This window comes from Corvus kubaryi, unplaced genomic scaffold (assembly GCF_017639235.1).
Source record: "Corvus kubaryi isolate FWS band 111438036 unplaced genomic scaffold, C.kubaryi_AGA036_p1.0 74, whole genome shotgun sequence".
Classification (NCBI taxonomy): domain Eukaryota; kingdom Metazoa; phylum Chordata; class Aves; order Passeriformes; family Corvidae; genus Corvus; species Corvus kubaryi.
In genome coordinates this window covers 8227914-8243408 of record NW_024582061.1, presented here as the reverse complement: position 1 = coordinate 8243408, position 15495 = coordinate 8227914, and the positions used below count along the sequence as shown (strand labels likewise).

The window sequence follows — 15495 nt, the reverse complement described above, 5'->3', positions numbered from 1 at the left end:
GGAGCGCGGCTCCGTGGGACGGCGAGGGGCCGGCGGAGGCGGCGGGGCCGCCGCGGGCGGAGGCGGAGGAGGACCAGATCGTGGCCGTCTTCGTGGTCACCTTCGACCCCCGCACGGGTGAGCGGCGCCGGGGGCGGGCGGGCCGGGGCGCGGGGGCCGGGCCTGGGGCTCCCGATGCCGCTGGAGTAAGATGGATGCGGCCGGGACTGGGCATCCCTTGGGGACCGCTGCCCCCGCATCCCGCCCCCCCAGGGACCGCTCCTCCCGCCGCGCTGGGGCAGCGTCGCCGGACCCAGTGGAGAGCGGCCGGCGGGAGCCGGGCTGCCCTCTGCCCTCACGGGGGACCGCGGCTCCACCGCACGGCTGCCGTCGGCTGTCGGGACCGGGGGCCGTGGGCATTTGCCGAAAACGGAGCACAAGGGGGATTGCGTTTGGTCTCCATCCCGCCGAGAAGTTCTGGCGGGAGGAAGGCGCCGCGTCTGGTGCGGCTCCGAGGAGAGGGATGGGTGTATCTCTTCCCCACAGCGGGTCACGGCACAGGGAGTTTGTGGACGGCGCAAGGGCATCCCCTGTGCCCAGCACCGATTTAGGCCGAGCCTCTGCCCAGCGCTGCCTGGAGGGCACCAACCTGTTAGCAGCATCTTGAGAGCATCCTTCTGTCTTCGTGGAGTGGCGCAGACCTGCCCGCAGCTATCGGTGACGGATGGCATTTGTGACAGGCGTAAATCCGGCAGGCTCGCAGGGCATGATCGCCACCAGCAGCAGCAGCTCGGCTGTGTATTTCTTGGTGACCAGTGTGTTTAGAGGCTGGCCTCTGGTGGGATCTCTGGGACTTAGTGCTTTGAAGGAGTGCTGTGATCCAGCAGGGCAGAGGAGAGGGGCAAGGGAATGTATTTTCCACTTCTCACTGCCATATCCATCTCTCTCAGTGCTGTTGGACTGTGGTGTTGTATCACAACTGACAGAGGTTATTAATTTCAAACCTGTAAATCAGCATTTCAGAAAAGCTCTTAACTTTGTTTTTCTAGTCCTGCTGCTCCCACAGTATCCATGAAACAGGATGTTAGGACACAGATATGAAGTTAACACCCACCAACCTGTGAACACAGGTACTACTGTGCATAGGGGTCTCATGTCCTGAGACACATTGTTGGATCTTTTGGCTGCCAGGCACCAACCTGGGGTTCAAAGGCAAGAGAGAGAGATTCAGGAGCCCATTTGCATCCTGATGTGAGAGTGAGCTTCTCTTTCTTCTCTGGACAGGTACTTCCTTAGCAAATCCGTAGCAAAAGTACTAGAGACAGGAAAGAGGTCTGTAAAGCACAGTGAGGTTGGTTCTTCAGTGGAAGGGGAGAGTAACTGACATCCTGCTCACAAGAGGGCTTTGGTAGTGAAGACTGAATGCTGGTCTTGAACTGAAAATCCTAAGGAAGTAGTGAACAGGACATAGCCCCTGGTGTGATGTGCTGTCAGCAGTGCCCACTGTCAGACAGCTTGGCTGCTGTGTCCCAAAACAGCCAAGGGCTTTTGAGAAGTTACCCTTTCATACTGCACCAGAGAGAAGTGTCAGTCTAGAGGCCAGAGGCTCTTCACTCACAAAAATCTGAAATGAGATTGGATGTCATCTTTCCACCAGGAGATGGAAAATGGAGGTGTTTCTCCTAAGTATCCAAAACACAAGAGAGTCTGGATGACTGCAGCAACAGCAGGTTGTCTTTCAATCCGACAGCATATGCCTTCTATGAAATGGTGAGATTTTCTTAGTTGGCAGAAAGCTGAGCTTTCTCAGAAGTTTTTCTGAACCAGCTGTTGCTTTGAATGAAGTCCAGGGAAAGTTGGGCAACAGCTCTTCTCACATCTGATGTGCAGTTAATGCTGGGTGTCACCAGCCTTGGAGTAGTCTGTCAAGTCCAGGAAGATTCAGCCTCCTCCTGCTACCCACGATGGATGATGAATGTAAGGATCATGATAGGGCTGTGAGCAATATACCAACAAATGTCAGCTTTACAGCTGGGGAGCAAAGTGCCCTACGGAGGATGTGGACTTGGAAAAAGGTCATGAAGTTGCAGAGGTGTGAACTTGCTGGGGTCAAAAAGATAATATGGGAATTACTGGTCAACCACATCAGATGGTGTGAAGGACTTCTGTAATGTTTGTAAGGGTATCTGGTCCTTGTGTATGACTTAAAGGAAATCATCCATTTAGTGTCTGAGCTGGAAACCTGCTTGATCCTACCCAGGAACAGCACAGCAGACCTTCTTTGGCAGCTTGCTGAAGCATGGAACAGCTGAATTTCCGGTGGTGGCTGTGCAGGGGGTTATGCCAGGTAGTGTCTCTCCAACTATAGGCAAGTAGATGGGCAAGAGAGGTTTTACTGTAGAAGGATGAAGTGGTGACTATGCTAATAAAGAACATAACAGTTTCCCTCCTAAATTTAGAAGGGCTTGAAGCAGATGAGCTCAGTGTATAGCAGTTGCATGTGATGAGTTTCCAAAGGTAGGTTATGGGGTTGCCAGGTCACTGTTACAGTTCCAGTGTCCCTGTAACCATCAGTGCTCATGTGAGTGACTGATGGAAGAGCCAGAGGCAGCTTCTGAATCAGTGGTGCTGTCCACCTCCAGCGTGGTCAACCTTGTGGCACTTGAGGAGCTCTCTTCACTGCTGCTGTGGGGGACCTGATAGCAGTCAAGGGTCTGTAAGTAATGGAGAGAGACAAGGAGGGAGGAGAGGGAAGTAATGTGTTTTGCACCAGTGAACATGCAAATAGTCTCTTTTTCTGTCCCACATTTCTTCCACGCAGGAAACGGAGTGTGATGTTTAGGTTACACTTTCTTCTCCTGTCCTGGCACAACATGGTAGCGTTGCACAGCTGGGGACCCTAAAGCCCTTGGGAAACATCTAATAGTGAGGAGGGCCAGGTGATGACCCCCAAATGCTGGTGCCAATATCTTCTTTGTGAGGATGTGAAAGGGGAAAGAGGAAGAACATCCTTAACTTTGCACGCTAGAAAATGAGTGCTGGCTCAGACTTGACCTGAAGGTGGGAGACAGCTTCCAGGAGATCAGATCTGCAGATCTGACTCTCAGCAAAATCACTAGCCTGCTCTCTAACGCTGGGTGACTCTCACTTGGGAAGTTTCCTGTGCACACGAGAGCTGCTTTCTCCATGGGGAAGGACAACAATGCTTCCTGTTTTCCTACAACATTGCTTCCTCCTCCCTCCTCTAGTTTCTCGGGCAGGCTGGCAGTCGTATTGCATCTGGGTGAAGTCTCTCCTTTGTTTGCTCTCCTGTTTCGCCAGACCGACTTTCCTACTTTTTTATCTCTGTGTTTGTTCTCCGACTGCCACGTCGCTCGTGTGTTCATAGGGCAAGGTGGTGTGAGGAACAGCCAGGAGCACAGGTGCAGTTTGCTCCTGACAGATCCCAGAAAAAAAAATAGCTACATGATAGGTGTAGTTTTTGAGGTGCCCTGTAGGGTAAAGATCTGTTTCAAGGCATCCTGTGAATCCATTGCTTCTACAGAACAGGCATTGTTTAAGCCATGTCCACTTCAACATCTCTGCGGTGGATGTGACACCTGACAGTGTTTGTGACTAAACTGAGCAAAGCCAGTTTTCCTTTGCCCTTGATGGCACTCTTGCATATCGATCTGTTAATCTATAGGTAATGACCAATAAGGGATCCTCTGTGGGGCAAGGCTTAAAAGCACATCTGGCCTTAACCACAATTTCGTGGTTATGAGGCAATAGTCTCAAGAGTTGACTTCCTCACTCTTTCAAGGAAGGGTCTTGTGCCTTTAAAAAACAAACCAAACAGCACCCACAAACCCCAAACAACAAAAGCCACCATCTCTGTATAATGTGCGAGCCCTCCAGGGGAGCGCGCGGGCTGCTATGATGTCAGTGGCTCTCTCTGCCAGCCTTTCACACGCCTCAGAGGCCAAGGCGCTGCACAGCAGAGCTCTGTGGTTTCGCGTGTGGCTGCACAGGGCTGTGCTCGGGGTCACGAGGCTGCCACTGCTCCCCGGCCAGCCCAGCTCTGTGGGAGAGGTCTGCTTGTGCACTCCAAGCGGGCAGTTGGATGCAAAACTTCTCCTGTTGCCATGCCTAACGCTGTTGGTTTTTTTGAAGTCCTTGCCAGGCAGGGCTGGGGGAGGTCTACTGAATTCAGGATCTATGTGAGAAGAAAAATAGCCTATTTAAATGTCAGTAGCTAAGCCCTATTCCTGTGCAGGCATATACTTGTGCAGTATGAGTAATGAGACAAAAGACAGGCTTCAGAAATGCGGCCTCAGATTTAAGTATCTCCAAGAGTTGGCTGAGTGTAAGGCCCTTCCAAATGTACACTGTCTGTGCAAGCACAGCTGGGATGCTCACCCCAAAGGGCAGGGAAAGGAGTGAAGCAGTAGGAAGCATCTTTGTGCTGCATCTGCCATTGCATTATCCTGAAAAATGTTTTTTGCCTTGTTTTTAAAACTAAGCCACATGACTTCAAATGCTGTGGGCAAACTGACAGAGAACGGAAACTCAGTGGGTAAAATCTGGAGCACATCTCAGTGCAGTGGGAATGTCCAGGTGAGCAGGGTGGGCTCTGAAGTGCTGGCATGGGAAAGCATGAGAAGTCACCCCTTCTTTTGTCCAAAGTAAACTTGTTGGGCTTGATTTGCTTTAAGGACATTTTGTGACTTCTCTGATATCATCTGTTCCAGGATCAGGCTCCTCAGGTGGCCTTTTCTCCTGAACAACTGCATGCTTTCTGGCTGGGTTGGCAGGTGACAGATGTTTGCTGATCTTGATCTAGCTTGTAATTTATGTACTTTTTGGTTGGTTATTCTAGCATACACAAACACATTGCAGTACCTGGATCACCTCAGCCTCCATATAAAGCTTCAGCTAACTCCTCCTATCCTAAAGAAAATGGGAGAGATTTCAGAAAAGAAGTGATGACTTGGATGACAGCCTACAGGTTTCTGTTTGACCAGGCCTGTCAAGCATAGGCAGAGGACAATATTGGTGGTGGTGTGAGCTATCCCAGAAACTCATCCTAAAGAGTAACAGTCTGTCCTTTGGTTCTTTCTGTATGGGATGGATACTCATGTAGACCAAAGCTTATCCACTGACAGGTAAAATCATAGCTGTTCTGTGATTAAGCTTATCAAGTATAAACCCACAAAATAGCACTAGCTTCAGAAATGGCCCCAAATGTCCTGCAGTATCTGTGGGTTGTGCTACAAGTAACATTTGCAAGACGTGTGGAGTATTTTATGTCACCTACTGTCTGTGACAGTTTAGGAGTTCAGGAGTTGTGTTAGGGCACTCTTACGGGTATCCCAGTGTTAGAAAAGCAACAACTTGCTGTTGCTGAGGTGTGCATTTTAGAAACAAGTAATGTATTCAAGCTTACCCAAATTAATTTGCTTCTCTGCAGGCAACATGGTGGAATGGTGTTTACCCCAAGATATAGATTTGGAAGGTGTGGAATTCAAATCCATGGCAAGTGGGTCCCACAAAATCCAGTCAGATTTCATGTGAGTACATCTGAGCTATATTACTTCTTCCTTTCTTAGCTATACATCTACACCACCAGCTCTTACTTCAGAACATGCAAGAAAAATACCATCTAGGAAGCTATGGTTTTGCAGAAACCTGCTTGCTAAACTGTTTCTAGCTGAGCCAAGGATACTTTTCAGACACCTTCATATCATATTAAGTACCAGCTAGCTGCAGGTACCTGCCATGTGACTGCTCTGCCTGTGGAGGCCAACTGGTGAATGGGGCAGGCCAGCTTTGGTGTGCAAATCTTAGTGTGTACTGGGCAAATGATCTGCACTGCCACTATTGGGACTGTGAACAGAGGTGTAGGGTGAAGGGGAAGGAATGGCAGAACTAAAATAGGAAGCATTTTGCAGGAACAGGACTTTGAAAAATGTTCTTAACTCTGCCAGGGCTTTTGGTTCCTTTAAATGTTGTTATAAACAGGTCTCACTCACTTTCTTTTTTGCTAGCTCCTTCAGTGGAAACACGTAAGAGGAATTTTCTGCATTCTGCTAACCCAATGTTGCAATGCAGCAATGTTTTGCAATGAACTGCAGTGTCACAATTCCTTCTGGTCAAGAATAACAGTTACTTTCTTAAAGGCATGTGTACTGAACCCTTTCAGTCAGAGTGTGCTTCAACATGCTGGAACCCAAAATATGACCAGGTAGCTGGACTGTACTCAGAACTGCATTCACTGCAGGTTTCTTCCTTGGAGGAAGGGCTCTGCACTGACTGAATCATGCATTCTGTTGGTCTTCCTTCCAAGTTATTTATTTACTTGCATTCCTTACCAGCCTGTGACATGGCTAGTAGGGGCTTTAGTAGGAACTCTTGCCTTAAATATTCTGTCTTGTTTGTGAGAAGACTGGGGCACCCAAGGCCTGTTCTCAGCCCTTCAGCTAGCAGGGTGGGATTTCAGGGAGTTCCTTACAGAAGAAACTATGTTCCCAAATCAGTATTTTTAGCACTCAGTTACTTACCTTTCTTCCTCTTTCCTCTTTTTAACGTTAACCCTTCTGTCAAACCTTTGTCTCCAGTTATTTCCGGAAAGGGCTCTGTTTTGGCCTGGCCTGCTTTGCCAACATGCCTGTGGAGAGTGAGTTAGAGCGTGGTGCCCGCATGAAGTCCGTGGGCATCCTCTCCCCTTCCTACACCCTGCTGTATAGGTACATGCACTTCCTGGAGAACCAGGTCAGGTAAGTTCCCTTGGGAATGAGACTGGCTGTTCCCCACCTGGGAGAGGTAATGTTGCTTCTACGGAGAGCAGTTTTAGGCAAATGAGAATTTGGCAACAATGCTGTGCTGTGACTTCCTTGACTGGCTATTTCTCCAGAAAGTGTTAGAGGTTCACAATGTGAAGGAGACAAGGAACTGATTAGCAGCAGTCTGTTCCCTCCTAACGGGCTACTCAAATGCTACCCAAACCCTACTTATTGTATGCAGACACAAGTATCACAGGGAGAGTTCAGAGAACAAGAAGTTCTTCCCTTTTTCTTCTTCTGAAAACCATTTTACTAGGGGCTTACAAAAGGCTTCTAATTGTATAATGGTGATCCTGGCTAGCTGTGTGCTTCAGCTGTGTAGAGTGGATCTAGAAAGGAAAATGGTGATGGTAGAAAGGAAAATGGTGATGGTAGAAAAGAAAACTCTTCCTACCTGAGTGTATTTCAAACAGGATCCGTGCTATGCACACCCCAGCTCACTGCCTGTGTCAGTCCTGTGCATGTTCTCTGGCTGCACTGAGAGCTGCTGGTGGTCCTGAGGCTTCTTTAGCCCCCTTGGATGAGTCCCTGAGGTACCCAGGATCCCTTTTTTTATGCAAAACAGGATGTCATTTACTGGGGGCAAGGCACTCAACAAATAGTCTGGAGACACTACAGGTCTCCCCTTTTTTCCTTTCTTTTCCAGACACCAGCTGGAGATGCCAGGGCACTACTCCCATCTAGAGGCATTCTATGATGACAAGAAAGGAGTTCTCCCTGATAGCAAGGGCACCCCCAGCTCTCAGCAACCTGTCCACTGGCTGCCTTCCATCCACAGATACATGTACCCAGAGATGAAGGTGAGGCAGGTGCCTGAGGCCTGCAGGAATGGGCAGAGGGCTGCTGCTCCTTGCTGGTGCCTCATACTCCTTTATGTAAGCAGTCACTCCCACGCTTTGTAGGCTGCTTTAGTGAAGATTTTGTTACTTGGACTGTTGCAAGCTGTGTGCTGGTCTTGCTCCCACATTTAGACTTAGCATCTGTGCATGTGTCCCTGTTTCACCTCTGAGCTGTTTTCTTCCCTTTCGCTCCACCTGCAGATCACACACCCTGCTGGCTGTATGTCTCAGTTCATCAAATTCTTCGGTGAGCAGATCCTCGTCCTCTGGAAGTTTGCCCTGCTGCGCAAGCGCATACTGATATTTTCACCACCCCCCGTTGGAGTTGTCTGCTATAGAGGTATGTTTCCAGGGACACTGCAGAGCTCTGATCTAGTAGGCTGAAGCACTGCAGAAATGGCTGTGAGTACTGAGAGGACAGACGTCATGCAGGTCTTCAAAATCCATTGTGACCATTCCTCGTGAAGATACCGCTCAGTCTGCATTGACACGTTTCCTACCAAATGCTTTTCTTCAGGCCTCATGAGTAAGGACACATCTGGCACTGTCAAACTCAGTTCCTGTCAGCACAGAATGAAAAGAGCACTGACTGAATTTGTGGATTCTAGAATGTGGGATTCCTACGGGAGAACTGATTATTTCCTATGCAAAACAGGATGTCATCACTTGAGAAGTTCTGGTGTTCAAGGGCATTTCAGAGCTCTGACCATTGTTTTCATAGAGGCATGTGGGAGAACGGGGCAAGTGGGATTCAGAGTGCCCTTGAGGAAAACCAAAAGCATCTCAGGATATACTTCTCTTGTCCACAGTGTATTGCTGCTGTTGCCTTGCAAATGTTTCTCTGCCTGGTCTTGGAGGAACTGTCCCAGAGTCCAAACCATTCTTCTATGTGAATGTGGCAGACATAGAAATGCTGGAGACAGAAGTATCATATGTGGCCTGTAAGTATAATGGATTAGGCGTTTTTAGCCTCGGGCTGCAAAATGTCTTGAGACACCAGGCTGTGGAGTAGAACTGATGAGAAATAGGTTGTGCATGGAATGACTAACTATGAAAGCAGGAGAGAACAGTTGGTCTGCTGGGAAAGCAACATCCTGCTCTGAAAATCTTCTCTGATTTTGGCAGGTACAACAGAAAAGATCTTTGAGCAGAAACGGGATCTCTATGATGTCTATGTAGACAACCAGAATGTGAAGACGCATCATGAGCATCTGCAACCACTCCTGAAAATTAACAATGCCGACAAGGAGAAGTACCGACGGCTCAATGACCAAAGGTAATCACGGACATCTGGGTGGTCCTGATAGGAGATGTGGGATAAAGAGGACACTGCTCCTTTGAACTTTCCTCCTTGTAGTATTTCTAAAATATCCCACTGGTTGGTTCAGCTCATCTCTTGAAGGTGCTGGTCATCTCATAATGCTTTGAGGTTCATAGTAGGTATGGGCAATTAACCTGTCTCCCTTTTCTCAGGCAGATGTTAATGTACTCTCAAGAAGTGGGTGAGGATTGCAGCTCCTGTGAAGAGGACCTTTTCATCTTGTGAGTGGCTACCTCTAACACTTAGTTGGACACTGTTAGTTTTATGGAGCCTCTTGCACTGATTTCGTGTTGCACTGGTTTGGCATATTATGAAACATCATGTTTGATGTAATTCCATAGTCAGCTTTCTTCCTCTAGGGTTCAAAAAACAGACTGGCTCTTCCTCTTCAGATCATCTTCCTTTCATTTTGAGAAGCCAAAATGTAGTATCCACTGGGGTCTCTTATGTGCCAGGAGGGAGAAGTGAATTTTAAAAACACAATTAGAGATGTAAGAATGCCCTCCAATTTTTGTAAACATAAGCACTATAGGATTTTTCTTGCCAGAACATTTGGCTCTGGAAAAGACAATGTTCATGGGAAGCAGGCACTGTACCATGCTGGGGGTGGTACACTGTGGAAATAAGACCTGCGTGTGAAGGACTGGCCCACTGATGTGGCTGACTTCATACTTGGCACACAGAGGAACCAGAACTGGATGTAGAGTAGGAGGTACAGAATTAGATAAAAACCACATGTCTACCACCTCTGAAGCCCTTCACTGCCTGTTGCTATTCACACTCTGCAGCAGGTGAGAAGTAATGGGATGAAACTCTGTGAAGGGCTGTCAGGGCAGAGCTCTGATTGTTGAGCTTCACAGGCATAGCCAGAGCTCTTTCTGAGTAGCTTTGCATGTTTCTAGGAAAGCAACAGGTAAGAAGTAGCTCTCACTGGTGTTTTCTGCACCAGTAATGGAGAATTTATTTACCCAGTGGCTTATCAGATGGGTGACAACACTGTTTCCTCCTTTTCATTACGGGAGCTGTAGGCATGATGTACCTGCTTGGTGACCACAGATCACACTTTAGCTGATAACGTGGCGGCTTCTGAGGGAAATGCCTCCCACAGATGGGAGCAGCACTGTCAATTAAAAGTTACTACTTTATCTTTGTTTATTCTGGGTCATCCATAGAGTGAATGGAAAAGTACTACAGCATCACCTGAAAAGGATCTCTGGTGAAAGGGGGTTAAATGCAGTTCTGGGGCTCTGCTGCCTGCTTGTAAATACACTGTCTGTTTGGAGGTGCAGTGCTATTGCTTTCACTGACTTTACCCTACAGGTTTTTCATGGAGCAGAACAACCGCATATTCCAGACACTGATGGAGGTGTCAGCCAGCCAGGATAAGACACTGACAGCTGACCATGCACGAGGCATGGGCCTGGATCCCCAAGGGGATCGAAGTTTCCTTATGGACCTCCTGGAAGTGTATGGCATTGATGTTATGCTAGTCATTGACAACCCCTGCTGCACTTAAACCAAGGGCAAGAGAGATGGGGAGCAACGATCACTTTTTAAAGACTACCTGACATTGCTTAGGAGGATCACTGGAACTCACCACAGCCACAGTTATTTAATAACTTTATATGGAGAGTATTTATAATTTTAAAACAAGATGTGATTTTATTTTCTCACACTCAACTTCCCACTGAGTACCTGCTCTAGGGTTCCTTGTGGTTTTGTCTTCCTTTCCCTTTCATTCGTCTTTTTTTGTTTTGTCTAGCTAGGACCAGTGGCACCTTTGCACCAAACCTCACTGTTGCCAGTGATAGCTAGGTTTTGGCCTGGCCCGGATACCTGAGGGCTGAAGACTTCAGGAAAGCACTTTGTTTGATGACAACCAATGTGAAATGCTATAGCTGAGCTTTCAGACTTGGCTGGAAAATCCTATTATCAACTCCCCCTTCCACTTGGGGACTGAAGAGAGCTTCAGCACAAACTGTTAATGGCCCAGTCTCATAAATATGTCCTACCAGTTTATTGGTGGGGACAGTTAAACCAATGATAAGAACCGGGACCCCTTTAAATATTCCTCACCCAACTTGAAGCTGAATTGGAGTAAAGCCACCCTTCCCTGTAAACGGCAGAGGCAAGTTTGGGATCGGGGATGCTACAGAATCTTATGACTTTGCTTACTGGAGCAGCATGCTTTCACTCCCAGCATCTGAGGTGGTCTCAACTGGCAGAGACTGCACCTACCTGTGTCATAGCTGGAGAAGAGCACCCTCTCTCCTCAATCCATCCCACCACTTCCTTTGGTTTTTAGTTGCATCACACCTGCTTCTTTGGTTTAAAATCTTCCAACCAGCAAGATGGTCTCCCATTTAACAGGGACCAACACCACTGAGCCACTTTTCAATCACTTTGTTCTCCAGCCTCAGCTTGGATGGTGCTAGGCTGGACAGGGTAGAATGAGTATGCTTTAACTTATGTCACTCGCCCTTCCTTTGTAGCTGATGGGACTTGTTGCTCCTTTGCTTTAACACTGTCTGCTAATCCTCCTTTTGTTGAGCCTTCAGCACTGCCTGCTGCTATCCCTGGCTTTCCATGTGAGAGAGACAACAGACCTTTCAACTGGAACAACTGAAGTTTGCAGGAGGTTCCCTTGGAGTTTGGTGTTCTTAACTGGCACAGCTGCTAGGAGCAATGTTTAAAAACAGGTCTTTCTTTTTTCCTGGGCAGAGCTGTAGAACTAGATGAAACAGGTATTTTCTTATGCTGTGGAAAGAACAGGATTCAATTCATGAAGGACCAGTCATTACCTCCAGGAAGGGTATCCCAATAAAGAGTAATCCCTTTGCTGTGCAAAATCCAAGAATGTATTGGGGGTTCTAGGTGTGACATACTGCTTTGCCCCAAATCCTTCAGCCAGTAGCAGTATCGGCTTTAAGCAAACTGTTCTTCCTGAACTGTGGCTACAGCTAATTAGTTGCTGCTTCTATCATTATAGATTCCAGCACCCTTGGAGGCTTTCTGTGCACTGTAGGAATGCAAACTGTAGCTGATGTATCCATTTGTCCTAGCATTTTATAGGATGAGACAGAGCCTGACCCACCAACGTCTCACCCATGCTAAAGCAGGCAAGCACCTTTTGGAAACAAGTGAAGCAAATGTTCTCCAAGTATACCCTCTGTGGATTGTTTCCCTCAGGAAAGGAGGAGGCTGGCTGTCCTGTATTTCCTTGAAGGCTGTCTGCAGCAAAGGGGGTAGTTTTGCTTGCTGTGGATACAGTTGTAGTGAGGTGTGGTATTGGGGCTTCACATGGCTTGTTGCACAGTTCATTGGTATGAGCTTCAGCATATTATGTTCCTGCAATTTGCCTGTCTCTGAGCAGTCACTCCCCTGGCTGCTTTTTCAAGGCTTCAGATGTTTTTGTACAGAGGATAATATGCTGCTGTTTGTACTGTCAATTGCTCACAACTGTAACATCATCATCCTTAGAAGGTTGGGGAAAAAAATGTAGGAAGAGGTAAAAACAGCTGAGAATCATTTAATGAAAATACCACTCTCTTTTCCTTAAGAAATGGCTTTGTTTTTAAATTGACACTTGAAGTATAATAGTGGCCCACAATCTGCACACTTTTTCCTCTAACTTCCACTTTAGTTTTAACATGCTCTTTGCAGTGATGGACCCTGAGGAAGCATAGCTGCCCTCGAATTGCTGGCACTTCTTCAGACACCAAAACCAAAAAAAACCAGAACTGAAACGAGTCTCTAGCAATTTTTCCTCTCACTTTCTTGAAGGTTTGCTACATAGCTTAGCTGTGGTCAGTTGTTAATGACTCTCTGTTCTCTTTGTCAGTAGTTCTTTTGCTAAACTAAACAGAAACAAACCTTTGATTTGGTGTTGAAATTTTACAGTCACTGCAGTCAGAGGCTTTCTAACATCCTACATTAGAGCACTGTTGTTTACAAGCTGTTGGAACATGAGGTCCAGTAGACAGCACTGCCAGAGCCCACCAAGTAGAACCTCTGGAAATTACTATTTCACATTTATTAAACCTCTACTTTCCAGAAATTAGGTCTTCAGTTGTTAGTAGTAATATGGGTGCAGAAGCATCAAAGCAAGCAGATTACTGTAGAAGTAGCTTCCATGTGCTACATCCAGTTGGATGACTGCAGCCCATTTTGTTCTTCCTTGTAATTTTGTTCTTCCTTGTAATTTTGCTTCTCTACCAAGTCTCTCTTGGCAGGCAACAGCTACAAAAGTCAGGAAGTTGTCCAACAGAAAACAGAACAAGACTTTTTTCTCCTAACCCTTCCTTATTTGATTAGCTGCAAAAGTGTTTTCACCTGCACTCCTTTTTGAAAACATACTGCTTTTATTGTTGTCACATGTGGAAAGTCCTCAAGAAATGGGTAATGGGTACATAATAGAAACAAATTGTTATAGCTTGGGACATGAAGGACTGTTCTGTGGAACCAGTTTAACTGAGTCTTATCTTTCCAGGAGATAACATAATTCAAGGTAAAACAGTTATGTGCAGATATTCAAAATCCCCTCCTGGGCACTCAATAGGTACTTTGTTGCATACTAGCAGCTGGGAGACAGCTACTGGGTGTGTTTTGAATCAAAAGAGGGAGGAAAGTATGGCATAAGATAGGATATTGCTGATTTCTCCCTTTGAAGTACTTTGCCTTTACAGTGGTACCTTCAGTTTCTCAGGTGTAATGCCTGTGCTCCATTGCTGCGATCAGAGCCCAGGTTTGAATGGTGGTTACAGTAACCAGGTCTATCCTGTGCCCCACTGTGTTCTCCAAAACTCCAGTCATTGGATAGCCATTGCAGGTTCTCAGCTGGTACTTGCCTTTAACCAGGAGAACAAGAGCTTTGTAACTGCATCTTAACTCAAGCTGCACTAGAAATGTATAATCAAGCAATGAATTATTACTACTTGTACTATCTGCACTGAAGGGTAAAGCTTGTGAGAGACATAAAAGCTAGGTTTTCAATCTGAACAAGCAACACCATGCCAGATATTTAAATCATGCAAAAGTCTTCTCACTGCAAAGTTAGGCCAAGCTGCATAGAGCCAAGTACAATAAAGAACTATAATGGATACTAGAAGAAAGGCACTTTTTGGAATCAGAATTCAGATTTATCTTACAGATATGCTACTGCCTTCCTTTCTAACATACATGAAGTACTTACTGCAGTGTATCTTACAGCCTATGGTCATGACTGTCACAGGAGGTGAGCTTGCCTGTCCACCATCCTTAGGGGCAGAAGAAAGTTCCATCACCTTTTCAAGAGGAAGTAGCTTCCTGTACAGGTTATCAGTAAAGCAGGGTTATGGTGATACCCCATTTTAACACCTGCCAAAGTTAATGAGCAAAAACCTAGGAGCAGCTGTGGCCCTCCTGGCCACAGACTATGCAAGGGACAGGCATGCTTTGCTCTGGGAGGTGGAAAGACAGTGGCTTCTGGAACAGCAGGGCAAGAGCACTCTATCCTAAAGCAAAACTCGAGGTAAAAAGTATGCACACTAACCCAAACTCTCATCCTAGCCATTACTTCTAAGTTAGTTGGTGTCTTCTTCCCACCTTCCCAAAACCAGTGGTGTAGTGATAATGGGAAAAGACATCATCAATATCTTTTACAGCAGACTAGAATGTATTAACATAACAGTGTGATCTGTCTAAAACAGAGGGTACTAAATGCCTATGAACCAGGATTTTAGATCTTGGTTAATGCAACATGCCATTCAAATGGGAATGTTTAAATGTGGTCAGAATAAACAGGTGCCTTGAGCTGGTCCATCATTAGGTTGTTATCCTTCCTTTTTATTTGTTACAGTATTTTAAGCCCTTCTAGAATGGACTGTAAGTTGAAGCCAGGATAAGTGTTTTCATAAGTGGGACCTAGGATTCTACTCCTCCTTCCTGTCTTGGAGTTTATACAAAGAGAGTTTTTTGTGTTGCTGTCAGACAGAAACATGAGAACTGAGTCCTTTCCTCAACACTGTAGATAGTGGGTTCAGCCCCTGCCTATTTTATGTAGTGTCTATCTCACACCTCCCCTCTGAATGTTGCAATTCAGAGGTCTAGAATTACTCTATACTGGAAGAACTCTGAACTGCAGAGGAAGGAGAAAAATTACTTGAATGGTATTTATACAAGCTACTCAACTTATGCTGATATGAATATTTAAATATCAGCCTGTGTCTCAGTTGATCCTTGGTACTTTAACATCAGAACAGCATCAATGATACCAATTCTGAAGGGATCTCTTGGTTACCCTCAAGCAAGGAATCACATTGCAATGGGAGCTATGGAAGAGAACTAGTGATTTTCCCTGTAAAATGGTACAGATGAACAAGGAGCCAGTTCTCACCATCTCACCCCTTGCAGCAGGCTGGTTGTAATTCTAACAGCTCTGATGTTGTTTGCATCTTGCAGATGTGTGGTTGCTCCCATAGGCCTGTGGCTCTGTAGAGAATCTGCTTACTAAAAACATGGGTATTTTTTAATACAATTAAAGCTTACCTTTTTGAAA

At 46.4% G+C, this 15495-nt stretch overlaps 1 protein-coding gene across 1 annotated transcript in view; it reads left to right on the top strand.

Moving 5' to 3' along the window:
- Positions 1 to 15495, top strand: part of DENND11 (DENN domain containing 11) — a 16144-nt gene extending 649 nt beyond the window's left edge. The window contains exons 2-10 of the mRNA XM_042051141.1: positions 5 to 117; positions 5429 to 5528; positions 6576 to 6734; positions 7447 to 7600; positions 7841 to 7979; positions 8449 to 8580; positions 8765 to 8915; positions 9113 to 9181; positions 10281 to 15495. Coding sequence (XP_041907075.1) covers positions 5 to 117; positions 5429 to 5528; positions 6576 to 6734; positions 7447 to 7600; positions 7841 to 7979; positions 8449 to 8580; positions 8765 to 8915; positions 9113 to 9181; positions 10281 to 10476 — 1213 coding nt within the window. The 3' untranslated portion in view covers positions 10477 to 15495. The remainder of the gene's footprint in view (positions 1 to 4; positions 118 to 5428; positions 5529 to 6575; positions 6735 to 7446; positions 7601 to 7840; positions 7980 to 8448; positions 8581 to 8764; positions 8916 to 9112; positions 9182 to 10280) is intronic.